Here is a 25915-nt window from a genome sequence, read left to right as displayed (position 1 = left end):
GGAAAATTACCATCAATACTATCTTAAAATATTAGGTAAATTACAACTACCTTCCCTTAGTTTTGGTACAATACAAATACTCCCTGGTTTATTTAAAAAATTACACATGTTTTTCTCAAATGAGAAATAATTATGCAGTTCTTAGACGGTAAAGTGGATATTATCATTTTATCTTTACCATTTTTTTTAAATAAAAAAATATTTGAAAATTATAAAAAAATTTAATGGTGGATAAAATAAATAGTTTAGAAAAAATATTAGTTCATAAAAATATTTTAAAAACTTATTAAATTTATAGAATTATAATTTATAATTAAAAAAATAACATTTTGGTCAATTCATTAAAAATTGGACGAAAAACTAATGGAATGGATATGTTGTTAGACAAACGTTAAAATAAAGAGGATATTTATAATTTTTCAAATGACGAAGAGGTATTTGTAATTATATCAAACCTTAACTGATTATAATTTACCCAAAAGAATATGATAATCGTGTAACGGGAAGTCGGGACAACATTGTGTAATGTGTTTTATATTTTCAGTTTTTGAAACAGTAATATTTAATAGTTTGCTTGCTTTCATTTTTACTTGAATTAAAATAAAAATATATTTATTTATACATGTTTTTACTGAAAATATATTAATTTGACACCACAGTCTAACCTTATTAGTTAATCCAAACTTATTTTAATTTTACACAAAAGTTTATACAAAATGAAAAATATGAAGAAAACATAAAACAGTCATAAAAGGACAAACAAAATTGAATTGATTGAATGATCATTTCTTTTTATGTTTTAAGAAAATAAAATATTACTTTAGAAATAACAATTGAAGTCTATGAGTTGTATTACCACCAACTTCATTGTCTAATTCCAACCACTCCTCATCTTGACCAAAGAATAAATGAAGTATTGTATGAAAAAAATCCTCTCAGAGAACCATTTTCTTTTCAAGTGTGAAAATCTAATAAATGATGCAAACTTAAAGGGTCCACACTTGCTCAATTTTGTTGAGGGAAAACCAAAAAGTTCACAAAACACCTCTGCAATTTGAAAGCCCCAAAACCATTACATTGTAGAGTGAAAATAGACTAAACTAATTTTACCAGAGATTACAGAAACCTACAAGCAAGTCCGAACCTGATCAATTTAGAGAGTCTCTTTACATAATGTACATACATTCTAAGCCTCAATCCAACACAACATGTGTATAAACTACTGCTACAGGCAAGTACTCAGAACTTACGACTTGGCACGAAGGGGTAATAAATCCTGTCAACGGCCAATAACAACCAAATTATGTGCAAGTGAAGTACATTACAACAGAGCAATTCACTCACCATTTAAGTTGAGAATGCAGCCTCGACCGCTTGGAAGATCGGACCAGTATCAAAGCAGAAGTTTCTGAAGCTCCTGCCCGGGTGTGAGTCGGGAGCGTGCACATCGGCAACCAGTTTACTTGCCTGACTCTCGGCTATTGTGGAGCTGCTACCCAAAGAACTGTTTTTTGCCTTCCACACACTAATTCCTGCACAATTCAGATAATTTTGACAGAACAAGAAACAGCAGAACCATATTAGAGATTGATTCAAGGAAACCATCTTGCGCGCCAGAAAATGTACGTCCGAAATGAATGAAATTGCATGATCCATATGAAATGGTAAATTTTCTCTTCCCCAAGGAAACGATGTGGATAGTATAGGATCCCCATAATTGGAACATATGTTTTTTTCCATGCTAATGAATACATGTAGGTAAAATGGCATGGCACCATGTACCAAAAATATTATAGTTAACAGAAGCTTCCTGTATAAGTGGAAAATTTTTTTTGGCTGGGGGAGGGAGAAAATATGATACTATTGTGGACGTGTCAAGTTTCATTAAAGCATTCCTACGTATATCTGAAGACTTTGTCAGGCAAGCAAAGTAAAACAGGTTCCAGGCATTCTCCTTGAATCTAGAACAATTCCCTGTTAACGAAGGTCACCATAGTCCTAACTGACCTTGACAAAATCATACCAAGTTCTTTCTATTGTCACCATTTAGTGAATCAAATGGATATATGTGGTTTCATGGCTAAACTTGTTTTTCCACAACGAGAAATCAAACAGAAGAAAACAGCTCATTACATTTTTGCTATTGTAAATTATCAGGAGTCAGCTTGTAAAAATATAGGTGAGGGAATGGGGTCAATTATCATGATTTAAATGGTTTTATTCTCATAAAGGCAATGGCTTCCTGTAGGTCCAATTGTGATTTACAGATCTTTACAACATTGAATTTTTAACCTGGTTCAATGGTTCTAGGAAATTAGTACCACAAGATTTGCGAGCAGAAGAATCCAACATAGAGGTCAATAGATGTGCATGAGTAATTCAGCAAAGACTCACAACTGAACTTGTTTCCAATACTCAAGTTGCTAGCCCAAACATAATTAAGAGTAGGAACAATGGATTGTCATGGTTCAACTCGTCAACATAAAGGAAATGTCTAAATCAATCCATCCCCCTACGCTGTATTTGCTCTATCCAATTCTAAAGCAACTGATGAAGCTTGCTCAATTTGTAGTATTACTGACTGACGTGCTGAATTGATGTTTGGATGTGGCTTGAATGCTTAGGGACAGTGATGCGATACATAGAAATGAAGCAGAGAGAGAATGAGCAAGCAACAGGTCACTAATGACTAAGGCACATGAACAAAGAGGGATAGCAGGAGATGGACCTCTCATTGGTTTATCTGACCTAGGTGCCACAGGAGGTGGATGCCCTGAAATCCACAACTTTAAGGATCTGCAAAATAATCCAACTTTATAGAAGCAAGAAATGTGGAAGATTTCAAGAAAACAGATGCCATATACTCACGCTAAAAATGGAGCAACCATGTAGAGCTTGAGGCCGGTGATCCCACGAGATATGACATCATCATTTGCAGGTTGAAGTTCATCAAGCCGGTGCCATGCAATTTCCTACAAAAGAGCCATAAAATTAAAAATACCCCAATATCATATTGGTCTAGGAAATCAGTGATGTGTGTGCACCCACCAACATAAAAATTTCTGAATATATACAGGCACAATATCCAAGTGTAAAATATAGTGGCTTATTTTACACTTTTCTGAATCGGTTTACTCCAAAAGAAAGGTCGCATCAGCATTTAAAACACAGAAAAGGATAAGTACAGGTACCAAAAACACTGTAGGTAGGGACATAAAAAAATTTCAGAACTTTCAGAGGGTAAAATGACATACACTTATCTCCTTTTTAGTAAGAGGTGCAAATGGTGTGTCATCTTTCACCCCAGCAACAATGTACAGTTTCACTCTCTGCTGTCCAAAAATCATTTCTATGTTATCGTCTTTGTGAAGGAGTTCTGAAACATCAAAACCTGTTTCCTCTAGGACCTGCATCTCAAAGAACGAGGTTGGCAGAAGTTCATATGTTCAAGCAGTGTCATGCAAATAAGAGAAGTGAGGAATTGAAAAGGTTACATAACAGGACTGATAACTCTAAAGTCTGAACATTGTGAGAAGTAAGTTTAAATTTCATGTATCAAAAACTAATTGCCTGAGTTCAGTTGATGAATTGAAATCAGTTTCCAGACATCCAAAAATTGTTATGCGACGAGCATACACTTGTTCTATATTGGTGACGCATTTCCTATTTGCAAGAAGATTCTAAAACCAAGCATAGATGTATGGTCTTGTGTCTGTGACTACATATGGAACAACCCTCAAGATATTACTATAAGGGGAAAATATATATACCCTTTAATGTTTGGCCTAATTACAAATATATTCCTATTAAATTAAAAATTATAATTACCCCGTCTGAAGTTGTTCTATCTTATATTAACTCCATTTGGTAGGGTTCTTCGGATTTTACATGTGATATTCCAAATATACCCCACATAAAACTTTGACTGTAATCTGACCATTTTTTTTGGACTAAAATGCCATTTGAACCAAATTTCAGGTAAGATTAGTCACTTCCTGGTATCAAACTACTTTAAAGACAAGATTATCAGCGACAAAGACAACTAGATATGACGATATGAGGAACACGCTACAGAGAGACCGACAGGAAAAAACAAAAATAGGTGTCAAATATCATTATCCATTTTGGTCATTCACCCAGTTTCACTTAAATATTTTCTTTTGCCTTCTTTCAGAAAGAGTGAAGGTATTTAAATAATTTGCAATTTTTACCAATGGATTAGTACCAAACCTCAATAGAGGTAATTGTAACTTTCGCCAAGAGGATATAATTGTAATTAAACTAGACCTCCAGGGTGTGGATGTAATTTACCTTTACTATAATAATGTATAGGCTGGCATTAAACATCAAGCCAAATTGATGAATAGTCTTCAAAATTATCACTCTTAAAATTATTAAATGCGATGATAATGTGTACAAGGAGGTTGGCATACTTCTCTGATGGCACAATTGTGATCTTCCTCATCTTTGTTTTTCTTTCCACGAGGAAAGCTCCAACTTGTCCCTTTCCATCCCTTCACTAGCAAGCACTGCATATAAGAACCAGAAACTAAAAGCTAAAAAACTATGAAGCTTTAGGACAAAAAACAACATTTAGATATATAAACCAGAAGAAAATTTTATTTCAAATATCTTCTGCCATTGCATTAAAGTTTAAGAATGAATAGTTGCTCTTTGGTCAATCACTGCAGTACCAACTCAAGTTTATTTCTTCATGCAAGGACTGGAAAGTAATCTTAATAGAATTAATCCTAAACCATGCACTTTTTTTAGATGCTTTAATGTGGTATTACTTCACTAAATAGTATTATGATGACAAGTTTTGAATTAGGTATTTTAGGTTCGTTATTGTATTACTGAGTTGCAGTTGCATTATTCTGATGCAAATAGCAACATATGAATGAACATCAATGCCAAAATCTGGATGATCTGCCACAAGAACATGAAAATTGTACAAAAGAAAGCCAGTCATAATTTGACAGACACCTCCACAGGAGAAGAATGAGTAGTATCCATGAGGATGTATAAAAAGGAAACACATCTTTTGGAAATCCCAAGATTTCATACAGATATTTGGCTTCTTCATTTATGTTGAGAAAAAATAAAAAGAATAATGAGAATAAAAGGTAGAAGATAGAGTAAACAAATTCACTTGGAGATTAACTGCAGATATATCATATCATGCATGTCCAGATAGAAAGACTTCCTATGAAGAAGGGGTCAAAGGTGAGCATAGAGACATAATCAATAATGTTGCATCCAGTTATTCTCCATTACCTTCTTAGGAGCCAAAGATATTTTTTAGTAGTAATTATGTGCAGAAGACCTCACCCTTTCATAGGTTTCATCCAGTATAATGGCCCCTGTCACTGGAACTCGCACTTTATATGAAGTGAAGTCCTTAAATATGTCGTCTATATGGGCAACATATGGTTTTAAAACATCGCAGTTGTTGAACACTGCAGCATGTCAAGGAGAACTGGGATCATCCAATGTATACTAATCTTCCAATGTACATATACTCATAATATTTAAAATAGAACAATCAAATTGTAGATCATATGTTAACCTTCACAAAAGCCAAATAAACAGATCAAAGATATAAATTTTCAGAATAAATCCTTCAAGAAGAGAAAGCATGAAAAATAATGTCAACACCAGGTGAATAAATGAGCTAGAATGGGAACTCAAATTTCTTAGGAATCTGATGCTCAAAAAGTGAAATCACATTCAGGGACTAAAAACGCATATAATCCAAGCCACCACGAGATAACATATTTAAACCTCTTTTGTGATTGGCTGGGGATGCAAAATGGTGAAGGATACATAAAGAAGTAAATTCCTTCAAAGTTAATGACTTCAGAGATGGATTCTTTTCAACCGAGTTATCTTCATAAAACCAATGTGCATACTCCACAAGAAACAGAATCCTCTCAAAAGACTGCTGGTCTTCCTTAGGCACATTTAGAACAAAACGACTGCAGATCAAATGGAAAACATTTTAAACTGGAACAAAAGATTATGCAAAAACACAATATTCAAATTAGATCAACTGGCCAAGGAGAAACTATGAGTCGCAATTGAATCTTGCCGTTGTGGCAAAGAGAATTAACGCAAACAGATAACTTAGAAGCATCAACAATATCTTTGCCAAGATCCACCATTTCTAAAAATTTGCTGTGTATCACTCTGGCCTTAGTTCTTTACTTCTCATAGCCGCAACTTTTATCCTGGTTATATAGATGATATATCCAAACAACATTCCACCGAAAAAAAAAAAATAATTGTCTTTTCAAACAACTCCATCTGAGAGATAATCCTATAATAATTTCTCCCCAACTACTTTCAAATCAAGCAAATCAACATTCTGCAGTGAAATAACCCAAAGTTACCAAAATCAAACACATCTTGTCCTAGACTAATAACCAATCCTCAAATCCACATCATCACATAACTCAAGAAATCAACTTTCCTTAAAGTTATTACTTTCTTCCTTCCCATTTGCACTCCATTGTCCCAGCTACGCCAATATTACTTCATTCATATGAACTTAAATTTCAGTTCTTGGTCACTTTTACTCAATCGGAAACTACTAAAAGTTGAGCTAGACAGAAAAAATTAACAGGATTGAACGAAAAACTGAACAAATTAAAATCTTCTCAACTAGTCTGAATAATTCATGAACTGAAACAGTCTATATTACCTGCAAAGATCGTCGAGCAGTTCTTGAGGAGGGAGAGCATTCTTGGAACCGCTCGTAGCTCGATTTAGCCCACTTGACATTCTCCCAACACCACCGCCTCTTCTACTTCAGTTTCTCTCCTCTATGTTCCTTTTCAAATATAAATTCAAGAACAAGTGATCGGTGCAATTGGCAGCAAATTGTGAAAAATTATATAGATTTTCACCAACATATAAAAAATTATAAAGTGAGATGAAGAGAATTTTTTTCTTAAATAAAGGCACAAATCATACTGAAGTAATGAAAAAAATATATGAGTGAGAAAAATAATGGCAGCTTATAAGAAAAAATAAATATGGAAAATATAAAAAAAAAATTATTAATTATAATAGGATTTATTAAAATTATGAAAATTTGTGAGGACAAAAAATATGGAGAATACGAGAGAGAGCGATGCAGTAGCGGGTCGACAGAAAAGAAAAATTATAATTATAAAATAATTATAAAATATTAAAAAATTACTATTATGGGTAATTTTTTTTGCAAGAATAAAATGAATTAAAGGATAAAATGGGACAATAAAAACTTGGTACGATTAATAGATTTTATTTTATAATAATATGGGTATTTTCTATATTTCTAATATATTTTTAATATTTTACACATTAATTTTTAATATCTATTTATTTTTTACATAGAAGAAAAATTATTCTTATTTGAAATATAGAAAGAGTAATTAATAAATTGAGCATTATAGATGAAGTTAAAGTAATAAATTAGTATGGTTATACAGATACTATTCATGGAGGATTTATTTTATTTGTTTGAATTAAAAAGAAGTTATTAATTAGCTAATAAAATGAGACTTGACTTTTTTTGACAAATGGATAAATATATTCAATTAATTTAGATAAAATAAAATATTGTGCATTTTCAAAATAAATATGAATAAATACACTTTTATTCTAATTTTATATATATATATATTCAAAAATGAAATGTAATTATTCATCTTGATGTAAAAATAATTAGATTGAGTAGTTAATAACTTAAGTTTTTTTTTAAAAAAAATAGTAATATCTTTTTACATTCGAGATTTTGTGGGTTTATTTTACTCATATATTACTTAATTCTCAGTCTTTAAAGTTTCAACTACTTAAGCTGCCAATTACTTTTTTTATTGAAATTAAAATATATTTGTTTAATTAAGGAATATTTTATGTTGAATTTAAGATGAAAAGTTTTTGAATCTATTTGTGATTTATTATATATATACGGGCAATTTTGTTCAAATATTTAATCCAAGGGAGGTAACTACTACAATTATTAATTTAGGAGGGTGAATGAGACATGTGATATAGTTGAAGGGTAAAGTATATTTAACCCTTATTTTTTTAAGGAAAAAATTGCATAAAGTTCCTTTATGTTAGAGAAATTTATCTAAAAACACCATCAATATGTTTGGCTTCGTTTTTGGGCCATCTCAAATCAATGTAATGTTCGGCCTTGAGTGGTTTACCCATTTTTATCTTATTTTTGTAATAGTAGTGGGGGGACAAAACTGACTGTCTTCATTTATAACAGTAGATTTTCTCTCTCCTCATCTCGCAGAAATCGCCTTTCCTCATCTCGCAGAAATCGCCTACTGTCTTCATCTCTGTTCATCTTCTTCCCAAATTCTTCTTCAGATCTAAAACAATTCCATGACCCAAGGGTTTAATTCTATACCGTTCGACTCCTCTCAACATGGCGACTATTTTGATCCGATTGGATTTCAGTTTTTATCAACATCGCTTGAAGCAGGTAAAATCTGCTCCGCCGCGATTTCAGCTTCGATTAAGCAATACTCGTATGTTTATACGAAATGGGTTCTACTTTTTTCTTTAAGGGAGCATACCAACCATTTTATATTCAAGATTTCTCTTTTATATGATTTTTGTGTTTTCCTTTTTCATAGACTTTTGAATTAAAGATTAAAATTTTTTGTTGCAGTATGAATGCATATGCATTTAAATGACAGCGGTCCTAATTTTCTTGTTCATTTATGTTACAATTTGCAGTCTTGATGCTCAAGGAATCTGAGAGCATGGTAACTACTTCAAAAAAAGTTGAAGACATTGTATGATAATATGACAGTATTGATGTATTGATATTGTTGTGTTTATAAATCCTGAAGTGAGATTAGGACCCAAGTTGAGTGAAACGGTAAAAGAAAAGCTGAGTTTGGGGGCGAGAATCCTTCAGGTTGGTGGAGTGGAGAAAGTGTTCAAGTGAAGTTCAAAATTGGTGACGATGAAAAGCTGTTGAAGGCTTCTCAGTGCTATTTATCGACAACAGTTGGGCCGATAGCCGGAGTACTCTTCATTTCAAATAATAGAGTTGTTTTCTGCAGTGAGAGATCCATCAAACTCTCTTCTTCAACTGGAAAGTTACTCAAAGCACATTATTAGGTAAGTGAAATTACATAATCTTCTTGCATCAGCTCCATGGAATTATAACCTCATTATGTATCCTATCGAAAGATGGAATCTGAAAATCTTAAATATTACCGTATCTATGTGCAGGTGATCTGAGTTCCGAGTCGACTACCATCAGACAACTCAAATGAATCCAGACCCCAAGAACTCCAAAGTCTTACCATCAAACTTACCCAACTCGAATGGTTGAAGGCACCCTCACTCGTTGTTCCCAGATGAAGTCTTAGAGAAGTTCCTGTCACTCATAGATTCACACAAGGACAGGAACTCGATTTCCCTTGTCTGCAAAGACTGGTACAACGCTTTTCTCATTTCAATATGTTGTCGTGAGTTCTTAGGGTCTGTCACTCATTGAATCAACTTTGAATTCTAAAAATCACATAAAATTTGAGAAAAATTCAGAGGAGTGCACATTAGCACCCTATTCAGAGTAGTATTTGATTATTTAAAACCTCTTAAAACTGAAGCATCAATAAAACTACCTAATGGGACAGTGCAGAAAGTTAAATTTGCTGGAGATGTTCAAATATCAAAAGACATTATACTTATGCATGTTTTGTATGTGCCCACCTTTAGATATAACCTATTATCAGTAAGCAAACTTTGGAAAGATAGACATCTTTGCATAACCTTCACACACCAGAATTGCATTGTGCATGACCCTCAGACTAACCAAGTGGCGGCCCTAGGTAGACAAGAGGGCAGACTATATGTTCTAGATAAAGAATCGTACCCCAAAGGCAAGGATAGAGTTACTGATACAATCAATAATGCTGAGGAACCTATTGTTTCAGGGAATGGGCAGGAGCCTAAAGGGAATTGTATGAAAAATAGTTATCTCTGGCATAATAGATTAGGACATGCTGGAGTTGATGTACTAAAACACCTACAGTTGTACAACAATAAAGCAGTTGATCAAGTGAATCAAACACAAAATCATCATTTGAATTAATCCATGTGGATGTTTGGGTACCATATAGGGAATACTCTATTTTCCATTGTGATTACATGTTGACTATTGTTGATGACTTTAGAAGAGCTACTTGGACATACATGATGCTACATAAGTCACAAGCTCAACAAAACTTGAACATTTCTATAAGATGGTGCTCACTCAATTTTGATAGTAAAATTAAAAAAAATAAGGACTGATAATGTAACTGAATTCATTAATGAATAATGCCAAACATTTTTTCAAAATAAAGGAATTATACACCAAAGAACTTGTGTATACACACCCCAACAGAATGACAAAGTTGAAAGAAAGCATCAGCACCTGCTCCAAGTAGCTAGAGCATTAATGTTTCAAGCAAACATGCCATCTAAATTCTGGACTGAGGCTCTGTTAACTGCAACCACTTGATAAATAGGTTACCTACAGATATATCAAGCTATAAAAAACCATATGAAGTGTTATACAAGTTTGAGCTCTAAATTGATCAGGTTTGTGTGCTCATCACACTTAAACACTTGCAAGCTGTGTGTTGGGTGCTCATCAGGAGCACGAGTTTGAGCTGAGTTGAGAGCGTTCCTCGATGGGATTCTGACACCATATTATGGGCTCTTTGGTCTTAGGATTTTCGAGGGGGATTGCTGAGTTGAGAATCGCGAGGGGAGCATCGGGCTCCATTGGCACCATGAGCGGCATGGTGCGACCGGGCCGGGCTAGGGATTGAAAAATCATAACCTTGCCGGTGCGGCCGGGCCAGGCTTGAGTTTGAGTTTGAGTTTGAATTTTGCGGCCAGGCTTAGAGTTGAATTTGAGTTTGCAGCATTGTGCGCTCGGGTTGAGACTCGAGTGGGACTTTTGTGCAGGCTGGGATTAGAAAATTCTAATCTTGCGATCGATGTGTGATAGTTGGTATCGATGTGTGACATGATGCTCGTAGACCAGATTCGAACGTGATGTTACGATAGGGATTAGGAGCGAGAAACCCCAACCTTGTTAGTGCAGTCGAGACGGGAGTTGTACATCCCATTCTTGTTAGTCATCGGCCCGATGCGAGACTGGCGTTTGGAGTTTTTTTGCCGGACGGGGATTCAGAGATCCTATCCTTGCAGCTGCAGTCAAGCGCTCGGGTCGAGACAATGAGATTGAGTTTTGCGGTCGAGCTAGGACTTGAGCTTAGTTGTCGGCCAGATTGAGGGCAGATGCCCCATTTTCGTGTTGGGTTGAGCGAGAACCCTTTTCAAAGACATTGGGGGTAGAGGTCCCATTTTCGTGTTGGGTTGAGGGAGAACTCTTCGTAGAGACGTTCGGTCCACGAGCGGCGTGGTTCCGACAGTTGTGCATCCGGCCCATCATGTGTTTGCAAGTGTTTAAGTGTGGTCTACCGCAGAGGCGGGTTTGCGTGTTGCCGAGGGCGGCAACACATCGAGTGGGTGAGGGAGTGTGAAGAGTGCGCACAGACCAAAATGCCCTTATGGACTAAAACTTATAATTCTATTTATATTTTAAAATTTTTCGTTAGTCTCCGTTAGACTTTTATCCAATAATTACATAATTTCATCAAATATTAGGAGGGTATTGTAATTTTTCAAACAACAAGGGGGTATTTGTAATTATGTCGAACCTCAGGGGTGGTTATTGTAATTTTACCCTAAATTATATTGGCATTCATAAAATTGGTTAATTGGACAAACACCCCATAATATTTGTAAAGATTTACAAGAACACCCCTATGGGCGTCAACATAATTATGGACAATTATGCTCTCCTCCCTCTTAGGTTTGCTTCTATCAAATAAATATTTCCCTCCATTATTAAAATTTTATTGAATTTACTAATATTAATAAAAAAATTGAATGAAAATTGATATATGTCCCTTGTTGACTTATTACTGACTTATTGCATGTCAAATAATTTTTTTTTGACTAATCTACCTTTATAACGGTGAAAATATACCTTATCACATGCATTAACGTGTGAAAACGTATGTGGATAATTTGGTTATAAAAAAGTTTATTTGACCTATAATAAATAAATAATAAGTCAAATTGGGTTAAATATAACTTTTTATCAATTTTTTTTGTTAATATCAACAAATTTGGTGAATTTTGCTAATGAAGGGGCTTATTTGTTAGACGAAAGCAATCTTTAAAAATGCTCGATGTAATTTTTCAAATCGTAAGGGTTTATGTGTAATTACACCAAACTTTAGAGGAGGGAATTATAATTATCCCATATGATTAACATAGAGGTATACTTGCAAAATTGTATCTATAACAGGGGTGTATTTGTAATTACAAACATAATTTTAAAATGTGTATATGTAATTTTAATAAAAATATGAAGTATTTATATAATTAAACTTAGCATTGGGATGTTGATGTAATTTACGCTTAAATTTAAGATCTTTAAAAAATGGCTAAAGGCACCCCAAAAGTCTTTCAAATTACATTTACCTCTCATTCCCATATATTCCAACCGAAGAACTGGGGGCTTTTCTTTTTTGGTGGATGCTACAGCCAAACTACTGCAAAATGGTTCCGTATCTCGTTTTGCATACAATGACACACTTTCGATTTGTTTCTATATGCGTTTGTAACTCGAAATCTATGGAAATTAATGTATTTATGGATGGATTTATTTTTCTCTTATTGTACAGAGTGAATGCAAGTAATTTCGTATTTAATTTTGTTGCTTGCCTGTTTACATTAATGGCACATTTATCTAATCGGTAGCTGTTGTATACTTGGATTTATACAGGCAAATTGGGTGCTTTGTGTATAATTAATTGTTGCAAATTCGGAATACATATTCACATTTATGTATATTCCTTAAAAATCAGATGGGCTTGTGTTTTCTTTGGTTGTAATTATATTTTTTGTGATTATATCCTGCTTGTGTACTTAATTTGAATGTTTAACTTGTAAATAAGCATTGCAAATATATACATGTTTTGTGGATCATATATACATGTATATATATATATATATATGTTTGATTACCTTTTTTATAGACAATGGGGCTCAGTCTGTGTTTACTGTTTTCAGTTTATGTTAAAGTATGCTAGCAACATGATGATTTGTTATTATTTTATACATGTAATCACACACATGTGAAATATTTGTGTTCATATTTTTGTGAACATTTTGATTTCCTGTTCTTATAAGCATGGATTACAAGCTATTTTAATGGTTCGGTTTTGCATTACTAATGAAAAATTGAGATTGCACAAGATTTTAAAAGTTTTAAATGCGGTGAGTAAGAATTCATGTAATATTGTAACCACTGGGGATGAAAAATTATAGAAAAAGGCAAAACCAATTTAGATTCTAGTAATATGTTCAGGATTCAGAGTGAAACAATGGAATGAGGTGCAGCGAATAACAATGGTCTTAAAGGAGTTAATTTTTTAGATTATGAGAATCCTGTTGTAATATTGACATATATTTGAGAGATTAGGAAGTTCAAGGCCTCATTTTTCAAATCCACCTAAATTTTAACCGGCGCAGTAAAAGAACATCAGGTTTGTTGGCGGTCATTCAAATTTCCACTACCAAACAAAGAGTCCAAGCTGTTTTAGGTTATAAAATGCCAACAATGACAGTGGTATAGAGCTTTTGAGTTGTCGAAACTGGAAACTTCACAGCTTTTTGTGTGTGATCTTCATTCCCTTTCATCAGATTAATTGTTCACGGATCTTACAAAGCTGAGTTTTTGAGTCCAAATTCTGGTCCAGAAATATAAGGGTGCTAATTCTAGCCCAAGTTTCGGTAGTGTAATGGCAATAACTGAAAATGCAGTAGGAGAAACTAGCAAAAGGGTCAAGGGTGCAAAGAGTGGACATGAACAGGGTTCAAAATATACTCGATACACGGAAGCACAGATTGAGGTTCTTGAGAAAGTTTATGCTGAGTGCTCAAATCCAAATTACTTTCAGCGGTCAAAGATTTTGAGGGAACAACCTAATTTGAGAGGCATTGACAGCAAACAACTCAAAGTCTGGTTCCAAAATCACAGGTGAAATTCTTATCCAATTCAGATTTTCGTTTTGAGTGAATTTCCCCTATTTGATAGATTTGATTAAAGCAATAGACTTTGTTTTGTTAATTAAGAGGAGATTGTTGCGAAACTGTTGGTTAATTGGACTTAAGTTCACAAAATATTTAAATATTCTTTTTCCAATTATGTCATGGTTGACAATCTGTTTCATTCAATTAGATTCTTCTGCAAGAGTATTTACTCTTGACATGTTTTTTTATTGAAAAATTGGGGTATAATTTGTAGAAAATACTCAATGCAAATGATTAAAAGTAAAAACAGTCAATTGACTTAAAAATTCATCCACAATATTCAATGAACAACTTGAGAAATGAAATCAGTTTAAGATTATTTCAGTTGCTGGCCAAGTATACTTGCTAACGGAAAATGTTTTTTTTCGGAAGATGGTGATGTATGCTGTCTTTTGTATGTATTGCCTAAAAAAGAGGAACGGTAAAATTCCAATTGTTGGGTACCTGATAAGTAGGAGGAAATAGATAAAGATTTTTCCAAAATTTCGGCTACCACTATCTATTTAAAGAGTTGCCAAATACTTTGTTTCTTCTAGTACGAAAAAAAATATATTCTCTTTTGTGCTTCTATAGGAATGGAATCAATATGAAGGGATTTTTATAGTTATGGTAATTTTAACCCACAGACCAGTAAAGTATAGGTCATCTGCAAAACTCAAATATACTTTTGAACCTGGTGAAATTTGATTTTTATGCCAAAGAAAAGAAGAATGATAATAATTGATTTCTCTAAGATTATGTTTGCTTATAGCAATTTAAAGGTATTTCATCAGCTACGTGCCCAATCGAAGAACTGAAGTGGTGTTTAGACACAGGGAAAAAGTATGACGCCTTAAAACATGCCAAGTATAAGAACAAACGCATGAAAAAAGCAATTACAATATTGTTGCTGTTCTTTTTCTTTTTCCACTTTATTCTTCAACCTATTCATAATCTTCTTTGTTATGCTGTGTGCATTATGATGCTGAGAGGCATGCCTCATCACCTAAGTGATAGTTTTGGATGGTTCCACCTTATCTTCAACACCTGGAGCCCATTTTGGGGGGGCGGGCACAAGAAACCCTTTAAAGCACTACATTGAGTTTCTCCATTCACTTTTTGACTTGAGAACAAACTTAAAATTGGGTCAAAATAGATTCCTGATTTTGCTTTCCTTATTATCAGATCTCGTGAAAAGCAGAAGAAAGAAAATGGTGAACTTCTGGCAGAAAACAAGAAGTTGGCTGCGGCAAACGAGCTTTTAAGGGAAGAGAATGACTGCTTGCAGCAGAAGGTAGCCCAACTAATATGCGAGAATGAGTATCTGCAGACCCAATTCCTCAGTGTATGTTACATCTCTCCCAAAAGGAGTACTGTTTGTTCCTGAAAATGTCTTTAGCATTATTATTTATTGCTATTGTATCTGGGTGAGGTATCTTTTTGATGTATGATTTTTCTGATAATAGTTTGTCCTTATCTTGGATGCATCAGCTTAATTGTTTTATATAATTGTCTTATGTAATGTTTGTCGAAATTCTTTAGCTTACATCACTATATACAAATATCCTTCAGCATTAGTATAAGATCTATTAGGGTATATTACCACTACGTTTATATTAACCTGCAAGAACATATCGTGCAACTCTCAATCAATTCTTGTCACCTGATTAGTTGCTCTATGATATTTCACTAGTTTGAGTGGGCATACAGATTTTATAATTACACTGTGAAGGGTAAGGTGACTTTTCCCCTCATAGGCCTTGGACTTTCTAGTATGCTTTTTTTGTAGTTTGATATGAACAATTAAAATTATGTTTAGAAGCAATCTTCGTTCAGAAGAATGGTAGACTTTTCATCTTCCACCTTACATGGCTTTTCCATGATTGAAAGTGAAGCCTCTTGCATAATCGAGACTTGTTAAGAAGTGGAAGTTACAAATCAGTTTGCATCCTAGGATACTGATATGATTATCCTGTTTGAAATGCGAGTTTCAATTCAGCAGCAAGCTTTTTCCGATACTTACCTTCACAATTATTTTGATGCAGTTAATTTCTAGAAATAAAGCTACAACAAAAACCACTGACCTGGGCCTTGCAGCTAGAGCCAACTCTCCGCAGCTGCCACTTTGGAGTGCTGATAACAACAGGTACTGTAGAGTGACAATAAATTTGCATGCAGTTCCTTTATATTGTGATTATTGATTGCATTTTAATTCTTTGTCATATAGCCTTCTCGTGTTGGCTGAGGAGATCAGGGAAGAGTTCCTCTGTAAAGCTACTGGGACTGCCGTTAACTGGAAGGCTATCTTGACAGTGAAGGTTGTGAATGTTGCAAGGTTTCTGGAGTTAATTTTGAATGTTAATGTTTACTGATCCATTCATTTTTTTTTTGCTTTCAGCTTCCCAGTCCAAGTTCAGTTGGTGCTATTTATGTCTCAGATACTTGCATTGGAGTCGCAGCACGAGCATGCACTATAATTCCTATTGAACCTGTCAAGGCAAGCTCTATATAACCTTGCAAGACCATCAATCTGCATTTTGCTCCAAAAATAAGTTAGTTTTAACTGATCTTTTCCTATCTCTAGTGTTTTCATTATAGGATAGTAAGTCATGTTGTGAGATAGACTTCACCAATTAAATGAGGGTCGTGTATACAAAAATCAGTGTCTCAATTCAACCAAGAATTATTATTTTTCACTGACAAACATGAGCATTGTCTTGACCTCCTGAATTTCAACCACAAGTAATTACTTGGTGAAACTTAAAGAAAAACAAACAGTTGCATCGTTTTGATTACAATTTGCTTATATAAAATTTTTTGTTTGAGTTTCATAACAGATAATTGAAATTCTCAAAGATCGGGCCTCTTGGTCTAGGAACTGCCGCAATGTGGATGTACTTGCCGAATATCCTGCAGGCAATGGGGGAGCTATTGAATTAATTTACACACAGGTAAAAGAAGGCGGAATATTTTTTTTGCATTTATCCCGTGATTCACGAAGAAACTAGTGTGTGAAGATTTTCTTACTGAAATCTCTGGTATACTTCTCTTACAAACTTCGACTATGTTCCAGTATTATGCTCCCACTACCATGGCCTGTGCTCGTGACTTCTGGACGTTAAGATACACATCTGTTTCAGTTGATGGCAGCTTTGTGGTATAAATTCCTTTTTTCCCCTTGTTATGAAATGGTCATGGAATGGATTGACCAGTTATTATATGTCTTATGTTTCTCAAACAGGGTTAGCTCTTGGTCATCTCATGGATGATAATAGACACAGACATCACTAATCCCAATTTTACTAAATAGACAGTTTTCTCTTGACTATACTTAATCTAACTCTGATGTTTATACTAAGGTATGTGAGAAATCAGTTTCTGGTTCTGATGCTGTTCCAAGTTCACCTGCTGTACTAGAATTTGTGAGAGGCAGGATGTTGGCTAGTGGCTATTTGATTCACCCTTGCGAAGGGGGGTCAATAATTCATCTTATTGACCACTTGGATCTAGAGGTACTAGTCCCTTATGTGGCTAGCTATTACAAGTTAAATATACTTTCCTTCACTGGAGCTGATGAATTACTGGTGTAAACTTGTGCAGGCGTCATCTGTTCCAGAGGTGGTTCGACCTCTTTATGAGTCATCTGAACTCGTGGCCAAAAATATGATTGTTCCTGTAAGTAAAATTTTTGCCAGTCTTAAATTGGTTCATTGTGTTTCCTTTTCTGCTTATATATTATCTTAAACTTGACACTGATGATGAAATTTGTTGAGATAATTTTACTACAGTAGTAGATACTTTAGATTTACTTGTTTGGTTTCTATTTTGGAATAGGATTGATAACAATTAAGCTAGGTTTTCTATATTTTTGTTAATGTATATATGATAAAATGTAGATTTCTAGATGTTATTCAAGCACATACTGTACACATACATGGATATATCATTGAATTTCTTATTGCCAATAAAGCAATCATTAACATCTTTGGATAAGTCCAAGTAAATATTTAAGTAATCGACATAAGTAACATAAAATTTTACCTCTAACACATACTTCATTTTCTATTTATCCTTCTCACTAGGGTTAGTTACACTTTGACCCCTCTAAACAAGTGAAATTACTCTTCCTCCCAAAAAACATTGGACATTACATTTGCACCATCTTTGAGAATTTTTCCTTTTACAACTGTATTCTTTCACAAAATGCTGACGTCAACTAAAAATTAGCATAAACTTATAATATTACCCCTTGTTCAACATTTTGTGTAACTTATTAACCGAGATACCCTAGTAATATGTTTATACTTGTAAATGGATAAATGTAATATATATTAAGTCAAAAGGATGTAATTGTTATAAAATATTATATATGTTATTGTCATTGAATAAAAACCAGTGGTTGATGAATGAAAACACTAGCCATATTATCAATAATTTATAGGGAACGCTGAATGAAGTGTAAAATTACAAGTTAATGTAATTTTTTCTTGTTGAGGTCATCATTTCCTTCCAAACCCTAACGTAAGGGTTACGGTTGTAAATGGAGAATCATTGGATGGGGTGCAAGTGTAATTTAAAAATTTTGTTGAGGGGAAGTGTAATTTTCAATTGCTCAGAGGAGATCCAAGTGTCCTTTTCATTATGAAGACATAATGTCATCTGAGAGCTATGACCTTTTCTATCTTAAAATTGCAAATGCAAATAAGAAGGAACTCCCAATTTACTGATGTTACTAGCACTGCATATTTGGTTGCTTTCCAGAGTTTCAATTCTAAAGGATTGATGTTTTAGTCAATATCACTCACAATGAAAACACAAATAAAATATTAAGATAGCGGCCTTAAGTTAGTAATTGTGTGCATATGGTACTTTATCCTGTTGAGTTTAAAATTATTATTCGAAATTTATTGTTATGCTTTACCAAAAATTTCCGTTGATTAAAAGTAGGTCTTCTAAGTGTGATTGCGCTATTTGGTGCTTTCTTGGAATTTGGTAATTTATTTATTATACCGGACAACAAAATTTCAAATTTTCTGAAGTATCAATATACGGGTGAGCTTGTACCCAAAGTCTATTGTTATGTCAAGTTGTAGTTCCCACCATACAAACCCGAAAACTTTCCCAGGCTAGGATAGACTGCCCCTTTTAAGCCCCTGTTCCTCTGCCAATGAAATAAGTACTGGATGCTGATATATGTGTAATTGCCTTGTAAAATCCAGGAAGTTCTTCTCCTACATTTTTTCTTCAAGGAAAAATTCCATCCTGATATTGGATAGAAAAAGTTCCTTGTCATTCATTTTGGCTCTGTGCAGCATTGCTTCTGAAGGGTCCATGGGGCTGTGAGGGCATAAATTGGGCATTAGAGAATTAGTTCAATATCCCTTTATTTAAGTATTAAACTGATATTCTGATATGCATGTGTTTGGGGAAGTTGTGAATAAATATATGCAATCTTTTAGCAAGATGGATTAGATATTCAATATGTAAAATTTAGTCCCCTTTTTGGGGCAGGAGTATACATAGATGTTAATGAACCTTTGATAGTGCAATGAAGAACTTTACCCCAAATTCTAAAAAGTTCAAGGTAAACCTTCTCCCCAAAAAATACCAATTGAAACAGAAGGATAAATTTCCAAAGATGTACTCTTGATAAAAATTTGATTCAGCTTAGTGGATTACTATCACATATACATTTCTTTTGCAATCAGAATGTTTTCTCAATTTCTGGAAGAGTGTATTTGTCAAAAAAGAGAAAACAGTTTATATCTTCTCAATCTAACATATTTCTCAAAGGTGTCTCTTATGTTAGGTGCTGGAGAAACTGATCATGCTCAACTCACATGTATTATATTCTTGATTATGCCATTGATTTTTTTTTAATTTTCTATCCTTAATTCATGTTTTTTCAAGGATTGTCTCAGAACATAAATCAATTATTTGCGAGCAAAGAAATAACCAAATCATTTTTTCTATGAAGGCACTTGAGTATATTGAGCATACTGCCAGTGAGACACATGATAAAAGATCACATGCATACGGTGAGGGACCTGCTTTTCTGAGATCTTTCAGCCAAAGACTCAGTAGGTAACATTCTTGAACCCACAATCATCCCACGACTAGCTTCACTACTCCAGTATATGGGTTATTGCATCCTCATTCCAACGAATAGTGCACCTCAAGGATCTAGCTCTAAGGTCTAACAGAATGTCTTTTTGTGTGTTTGCAAAGGCCATATGATATGGATATCTTATAAGGAGCATAAATCTTGAACTTCTAAGAATGAAAATCATTGCTCCCATTTTAGTCCTGGGCCATGACTGCTTTCCTAAGCTAAAAGCCTGATAAAAACGGATTACGAATGAATAGGCTTCAAAGAGGGTTTGCAGTGACTCAAAGTCTTACAGTTTGTAATAATTGTATTTACACATATCTATCTTGTTTTTTGTATAATATGAACTCTAATAAGGAGGCTATCTTTTGTCCAGACCAAAAGATATTTTATTGCACTTTCAAGAACCACAACAGAGTTTTAGTGCAGTCTACTGGTTCTTTAATTTGGTTAAACGTCCGTGGCTGTTTTGTTTAGAGGCTTCAATGATGCAATCACTGGTTTTACTGAAGATGGGTGGACATTGTTGGATGCTGATGCCCCTGGTGATATCATTGTATCCGTTAAGCGACTTAAGAATTTTGAAGACAACAGAAATTATGATAGTGTGATTTGCATGAAAGCTTCTTTGCTACTTCAAGTGAGTTATAAGTCTATTCTTTCCCCTAAATATGTCCTTTAATATAGTATACTCCTTTGGTTATAATGGTGATTATATTGGATGAAGGTATCCACGCACATATTGCCTTTTGTGTGAATTGAATTTTTTGATACAGCTTTTGATATATTGGATATTCTATTCAATGCTTTTTCATAACATTCTAGCTATTTGTTGGTTACTGGAATAGTCTCCCTTAAGTAACTACACTGTCCTGATGAGCTTGAATTTAGTTAAAGTTTTCCTTTTAAGCAATATCTTCAGATTCTTGTTTTGATTTATATATTGAAGATAAATATCTCAAAGTTAGTTTTACTAATCTTATCATTACGCACTTGTCTTTTCAAATATTTTCTCTGGAGGAACTGTTTGTTATAGGAGCTAGTGATTGCTAATCCACCATTCACAATTCTTGTCTTCACATCAATATCCTGGAGGAAACTATCTGTGATAGGAATTATTAATTCAGTATCACCATCATGGAGCTTCTTTCCTTTGGCTTTGGAGTTGACTGCAAGTTTGAATTTGAATGCCAGGCATCCAATCGTCAAACTTAGGCTTCGCAAATTGACCCAAATTGGTCTTTACAACTCAATAAAGCAAATTCATGGAAATGGCATCAGTAAACTAATATTAGCAAACACATGCGCTTTTTTGACATGGAAATATAAGAAGTGTTTTTCGGTCATGTATATTCCTCATGCAGATGGTCACGATATAAGGTGTACTAAGGTTATAGAAAACTGTAATTGTTTTTCCCCTCTGACTGGTTCATCCGTCGAAGGCCTGTATCTATTGCGGAAAAATGACAAAATTGTTGTGTCTTTTTGGATCATTGACATTCATGTGGCAAGGTAACCAAAGATTTCTAGTAGTAGAAGTTTCTGGTGGAAGGTGTTCTGTAAACAACTTACGAATTGGTTGGTGGAAGGATGGAAAGAAGCAAACACAGTGGACCCTTTCTTATACTCTAAGTACTTGAAATTACGCTGCTTGTTTTCGGTTATCAAGATCCTTGATTTAGTTAAAAAAGCTCAAGCATGACTCTGACTGCTATTTTTCGTGTCAATTGCAAATTATGTTTATCTAAAATTTATATCATACCTGAGTATCTTGTTTATTTATAAACTTATAACCATGGATCTGCATCAAGCGTATTTTGGCACTATCAGCAGTATATTTTATTCTTGGCAGAAGGTTTTGCCTGCAAAGCTGATGATGCTTCTGAAAGAGCGCCGCTCTTGTTGGATGAATATCAACTTAGCTGATCATAGTGCAGTATTTCTGGGACCTGCCTGCTTTGCATTTCCAGGGTCGAGGACATACAATTTATCTGGAACTGGTGTGCTGCTTGGCCACACCAATTATGAGGATGAGGTCGAGTACATACAATTTATCTGGAACTGGTGTGCTGCTTGGCCACACCAATTGTGAGGATGAGGTGTTGGATGATAATATTTTAAAGTAAAAGAACTGAAGTTTGGGAATGGAGAATTAAGTTATAGTTGCCTCTAATAAACTTATATACATAATATAATGATTCAGGCAGTCATCATATCTGCATACTAATTCTTCTTATTTACATCTCAGATATTGGAAGTTCTGCGGTTTGATCGCATTGCTCACCCTCAGCATAATGTTTCTTCAGGTGATTTATATCATTTGCAGGTACAGTCATCCTCTCCTCTCATGATTCTTTCATATTTGTACATCTCTCTCTTTGGCCCTTTTGGACATGGTCTCTTATTAACATTGACACGGACCTCTTCTCTTTTTCTTTCTTCTTTTCCCTCTTACGAGTATTTACTATCTTGAAAGTCTCAAATTCTATTTCCAGGGTGCCTTATTTTGGATCATTAACAGTTAGCGGCAAGACATTCTCCTCTTCCTGCTTCAGACATCTAAGAAATATAGTATAAACATTTTTTTGATTGTTTCATGGTATGTTCTGAAGGATGGACCTTCAGATTGGGAGAATCATAGGTTCCGTTTTCAAATACGGTTGTACAATTTCTCTTTCTTGAAAAATCACAGTCCACGGGCTGACCCAATACCTAGATGGGTATTTGTTTATCCAAATTGTCCATTTTCCATCTTTCTATCAAGCGCAGATGAATGGATCTGCTGAAGATCTTCACCATAGAGAATGCTTGGTGACATGGTTTATGTGGAACCTGATATATTAGATTTTATATTATTAATGCAGATTTGCAATGGAATGGAAGATTCTGGCGTCGGAGCTTGCTCAGAACTAATCTTTGCACCAATTGACAGAACTATAACAAATGATGCTGTTCTATTATCTTCTGGATTTCGGATCATATCATTGCCTTCAAATGCAGTTAAATTCCTCTTGTTTCAGTTTCCACTTTTCTTGAATATTAATAAAAAGTAGAAAAAAGCTAGCTGATATTAGAGTCCTCTTTGAAACCGAGTTTTGCTAAATAAGATTCCCCCTCCCTTCACATAGATTTTGCATGCTCGAATCCTCTTAGTAGATACAAATTCTTGGCACAATGTAAAAATCATAATCTTCTCAAAGTCTATGTTTTCATTATTTTCTTAATGGAGGAAAGGAAGGAGTCTGATATTGATATTGATCTGAATCTGCATCTCATTCTGCTAGGTTATTAGTTCAGTTGATATGCAATAAAATTTTCTTCATTGAATATCTTAGGTGCTAGTTCAGTATGTGATTTTTATATTCTCTTGTTTTCTAATTTTCTATCTTACGGGCAGGGGTTGCAGTCATCAGCCAATATGAACTCAACTGGGCCATCTAATGCTACTAATGTCGGAACAGCCGCAAGCAAGCCATCCTCAGTGTTGATTCTGGCCTTTCAATTTCCTTTTGAGACCCATCTTCAGGACAAAGTTGCATCCATTGCTCGGAAATATGTCCAACATGTAATTTCCTATGTGAAAAATATTTCTTTGGAAGCAATGCCTTCAGGTTCAAACCCTGAAACGGCCTCCAATAAATCAGATCCAGCCACTAGGCTCATGATTGCGCCAGACTCGACTTATGCTGCCACCCTTGCTAATTTGATATGCCAGAGTTATAGGCAAGTAAAACTACCTTCTAAATTACCTCTTGAGATAAAAACTTATCCCAAAATTTCTGAATTCTTACTCTATACAATTTAAATATAATCTTGCTGATGTATAAGAAGTACATGGTTCTAATATAAAGAGTGAGTGTTAGTTTGTTTGACATTTTCAATTTGTTTATGTCACTAAAGGCATTTCTGGTCCCCCGTATTTGTAACTAATATAATTTAGTCTTTTTCAAATTTAGTCCATACTACCATTTTTAAGAAAAAAATGCTCTTGGGCATTTGACGTCCTTAAAATCCAAAGAACTACTCACATGTATTGAATAGATTACGTTTCCTCGGTTATAGTCCCTTAAGTTTGAAACATTGATAATGTGCTCCATTTGCAAGAAATAGAGTTTTCATGTTAAGTACTGGATTTGTCAAGAAATTGAGGGGTTGTGAACTACTTATGAAGTATGTGGAACCAAATGGTTTGAAACTGACTTAATGGTAAACATGAAGGACAAAAATGTAGTTTAACAACAAAACTAAAATATATAGCTTCAGGCACTTGGAATATATGATATAAGCAAAAAGCTCCCTACATTGTATTCATCCTAGTTTTAGTCGTTTTGTGGCATCAAACAATGTTTAAATTATTGGATGCAACCTTTTTGCAGATCGAATTTAGGCGTGGAGATATTTGGCTGCAACTGCCCGAGTACCGACTCTTTGTTGGAACTGATACGGCATCACCAGTATGCTATACTGTGTTTTGCATTCACGGTACATGTTAGCTTTAATGTTTTCAGTTCAGATGCATGTTTCCAATTGCAGATGCACATATCTTGAACTAATTTATTGTGCAACCATGAATTTTCATGTTTCAAACACTTCAGTTATATTGCTTTTATCTTCCTACATATCAAAATTGTTTTGGTGCTTTATTGCTGGAAGAGGACTTGGAAAGATAAAGATGACTCTTAAGCTTGAGTTTGTAAGACCATCGCCAACATTGCCACAAACTAATAAGTTGCTCTGCTTGGATGCAGTCTCTGCCAGTGTGCCTGTACGCTAACCAAGCTGGGCTTGACTTGCTAGAGACCACGGCAAACAATCTGCTATCCTTAACGGTGGATAGGATACTTGGTGGCTCTAATAATTTCTCACTATCTTCCATCCTCCCAACTATAATGCAACAGGTATATTTAGAATGAAAATTCCAACAACCCCTTTTGAAGATTGCTCCGCATGTTGCAGCAACTAAGACACTCTCAAACTTAGAAATGGAGAAATTTCTTCTTTTTTCCCCTTTTCTTGAAAATGATTATGACATGTGAATTCTTTCTACTTGGCAGGGGTATGCTATTTTACCACCTGGATACTGCATATCAGAAATGAACCGTCGGGTTTCGTATGAACAAGCAGTGGTGTGGCAGGTACAGGGTTCAGATGGTTCTGTTCCTTGCCTTGCGTTAGCATTCATGAATTGGTCCTTTACTTGAGTTGTTTGAGCTATCTTGGTACTTTGACGAGTTTGTAAGTAACTTCGGCTGTCTTATAGAGTTCATTAACCGTTTCCGTTTAAAACAACTGGAGATTTGCCAGGATTCGTATTCATGAGACTGTGTGTTGGGGGCGTGAATGCATCCCTGTTTATTGACGTAAATCAATCATCTATCTTGCACATTTAGCCTCACTAGTTTCTAAAAGGCTTTAGTCTTTGCCTCTAGTTTATGTCTTGTGAACTTTTATCGGTATTTAGATTTGGTCATTAATACTCTGATTTGATACCAACCCCTAAGTGCATATAATACCTTAACCATATAAATATAAGATATTTTGCACGAACAAGCACCTCGTCCCGTTGAGGTGTAATCGAAGTGGATTGAATCGACTTAAATACAAACCTGTCTGCAGTAGTAGACTTATGGCTTCATTATGAGAAGTGAT

General features: G+C 34.5%; 2 protein-coding genes and 1 long non-coding RNA gene across 6 annotated transcripts; 2 read left to right on the top strand and 1 right to left on the bottom strand.

Moving 5' to 3' along the window:
* Positions 1-1033: 1033 nt before the first annotated feature.
* Positions 1034-6979, bottom strand: LOC105161100 (mRNA-decapping enzyme subunit 2). Of its 2 annotated transcripts, XM_011078683.3 has the most exons (8): positions 6704-6978; positions 5827-5978; positions 5332-5459; positions 4434-4529; positions 3255-3407; positions 2869-2972; positions 2729-2796; positions 1034-1532 (listed from the first exon to the last, which is right to left on the bottom strand). In XM_011078683.3, exons 1-8 carry the CDS (start codon positions 6781-6783, stop codon positions 1348-1350), a joined length of 966 nt encoding a protein of 321 aa, XP_011076985.1. In that variant the 5' UTR covers positions 6784-6978; the 3' UTR covers positions 1034-1347. The 2 variants fall into 2 exon arrangements, with proteins under 2 accessions (XP_011076985.1, XP_011076986.1); XM_011078684.3 differs by lacking the exon at positions 5827-5978 and having other exon boundaries at positions 6704-6979.
* Positions 6980-8267: 1288 nt separating this feature from the next.
* Positions 8268-9090, top strand: LOC148788533 (uncharacterized). The gene is made up of 3 exons (XR_016065172.1): positions 8268-8485; positions 8743-8771; positions 8859-9090. It is a non-coding gene; the product is annotated as an uncharacterized LOC148788533 (long non-coding RNA).
* Positions 9091-12556: 3466 nt separating this feature from the next.
* Positions 12557-25655, top strand: LOC105161099 (homeobox-leucine zipper protein REVOLUTA). 3 transcript variants are annotated; one of them, XM_011078679.3, is made up of 18 exons: positions 12557-14125; positions 15343-15502; positions 16203-16303; positions 16385-16475; positions 16556-16654; positions 16995-17108; positions 17231-17314; positions 17517-17669; positions 17758-17832; positions 20135-20241; positions 20744-20906; positions 22122-22301; positions 22515-22592; positions 23131-23265; positions 23664-23989; positions 24643-24748; positions 25015-25164; positions 25321-25655. In XM_011078679.3, the coding sequence occupies exons 1-18, from the start codon at positions 13887-13889 to the stop codon at positions 25465-25467; spliced, it is 2508 nt and encodes an 835-aa protein (XP_011076981.1). In that variant the 5' UTR covers positions 12557-13886; the 3' UTR covers positions 25468-25655. The 3 variants fall into 3 exon arrangements, with proteins under 3 accessions (XP_011076981.1, XP_011076983.1, XP_011076980.1); XM_011078681.3 differs by having other exon boundaries at positions 22119-22301; positions 23673-23989; XM_011078678.3 differs by having other exon boundaries at positions 12558-14125; positions 22119-22301.
* The last annotated feature ends 260 nt before the right edge of the window (positions 25656-25915 follow it).

This window comes from Sesamum indicum, linkage group LG4 (assembly GCF_026168435.1).
Source record: "Sesamum indicum cultivar Baizhima isolate 11 linkage group LG4, ASM2616843v1, whole genome shotgun sequence".
NCBI lineage: Eukaryota > Viridiplantae > Streptophyta > Magnoliopsida > Lamiales > Pedaliaceae > Sesamum > Sesamum indicum.
This window is presented reverse-complemented; position numbering and strand designations above follow the sequence as displayed.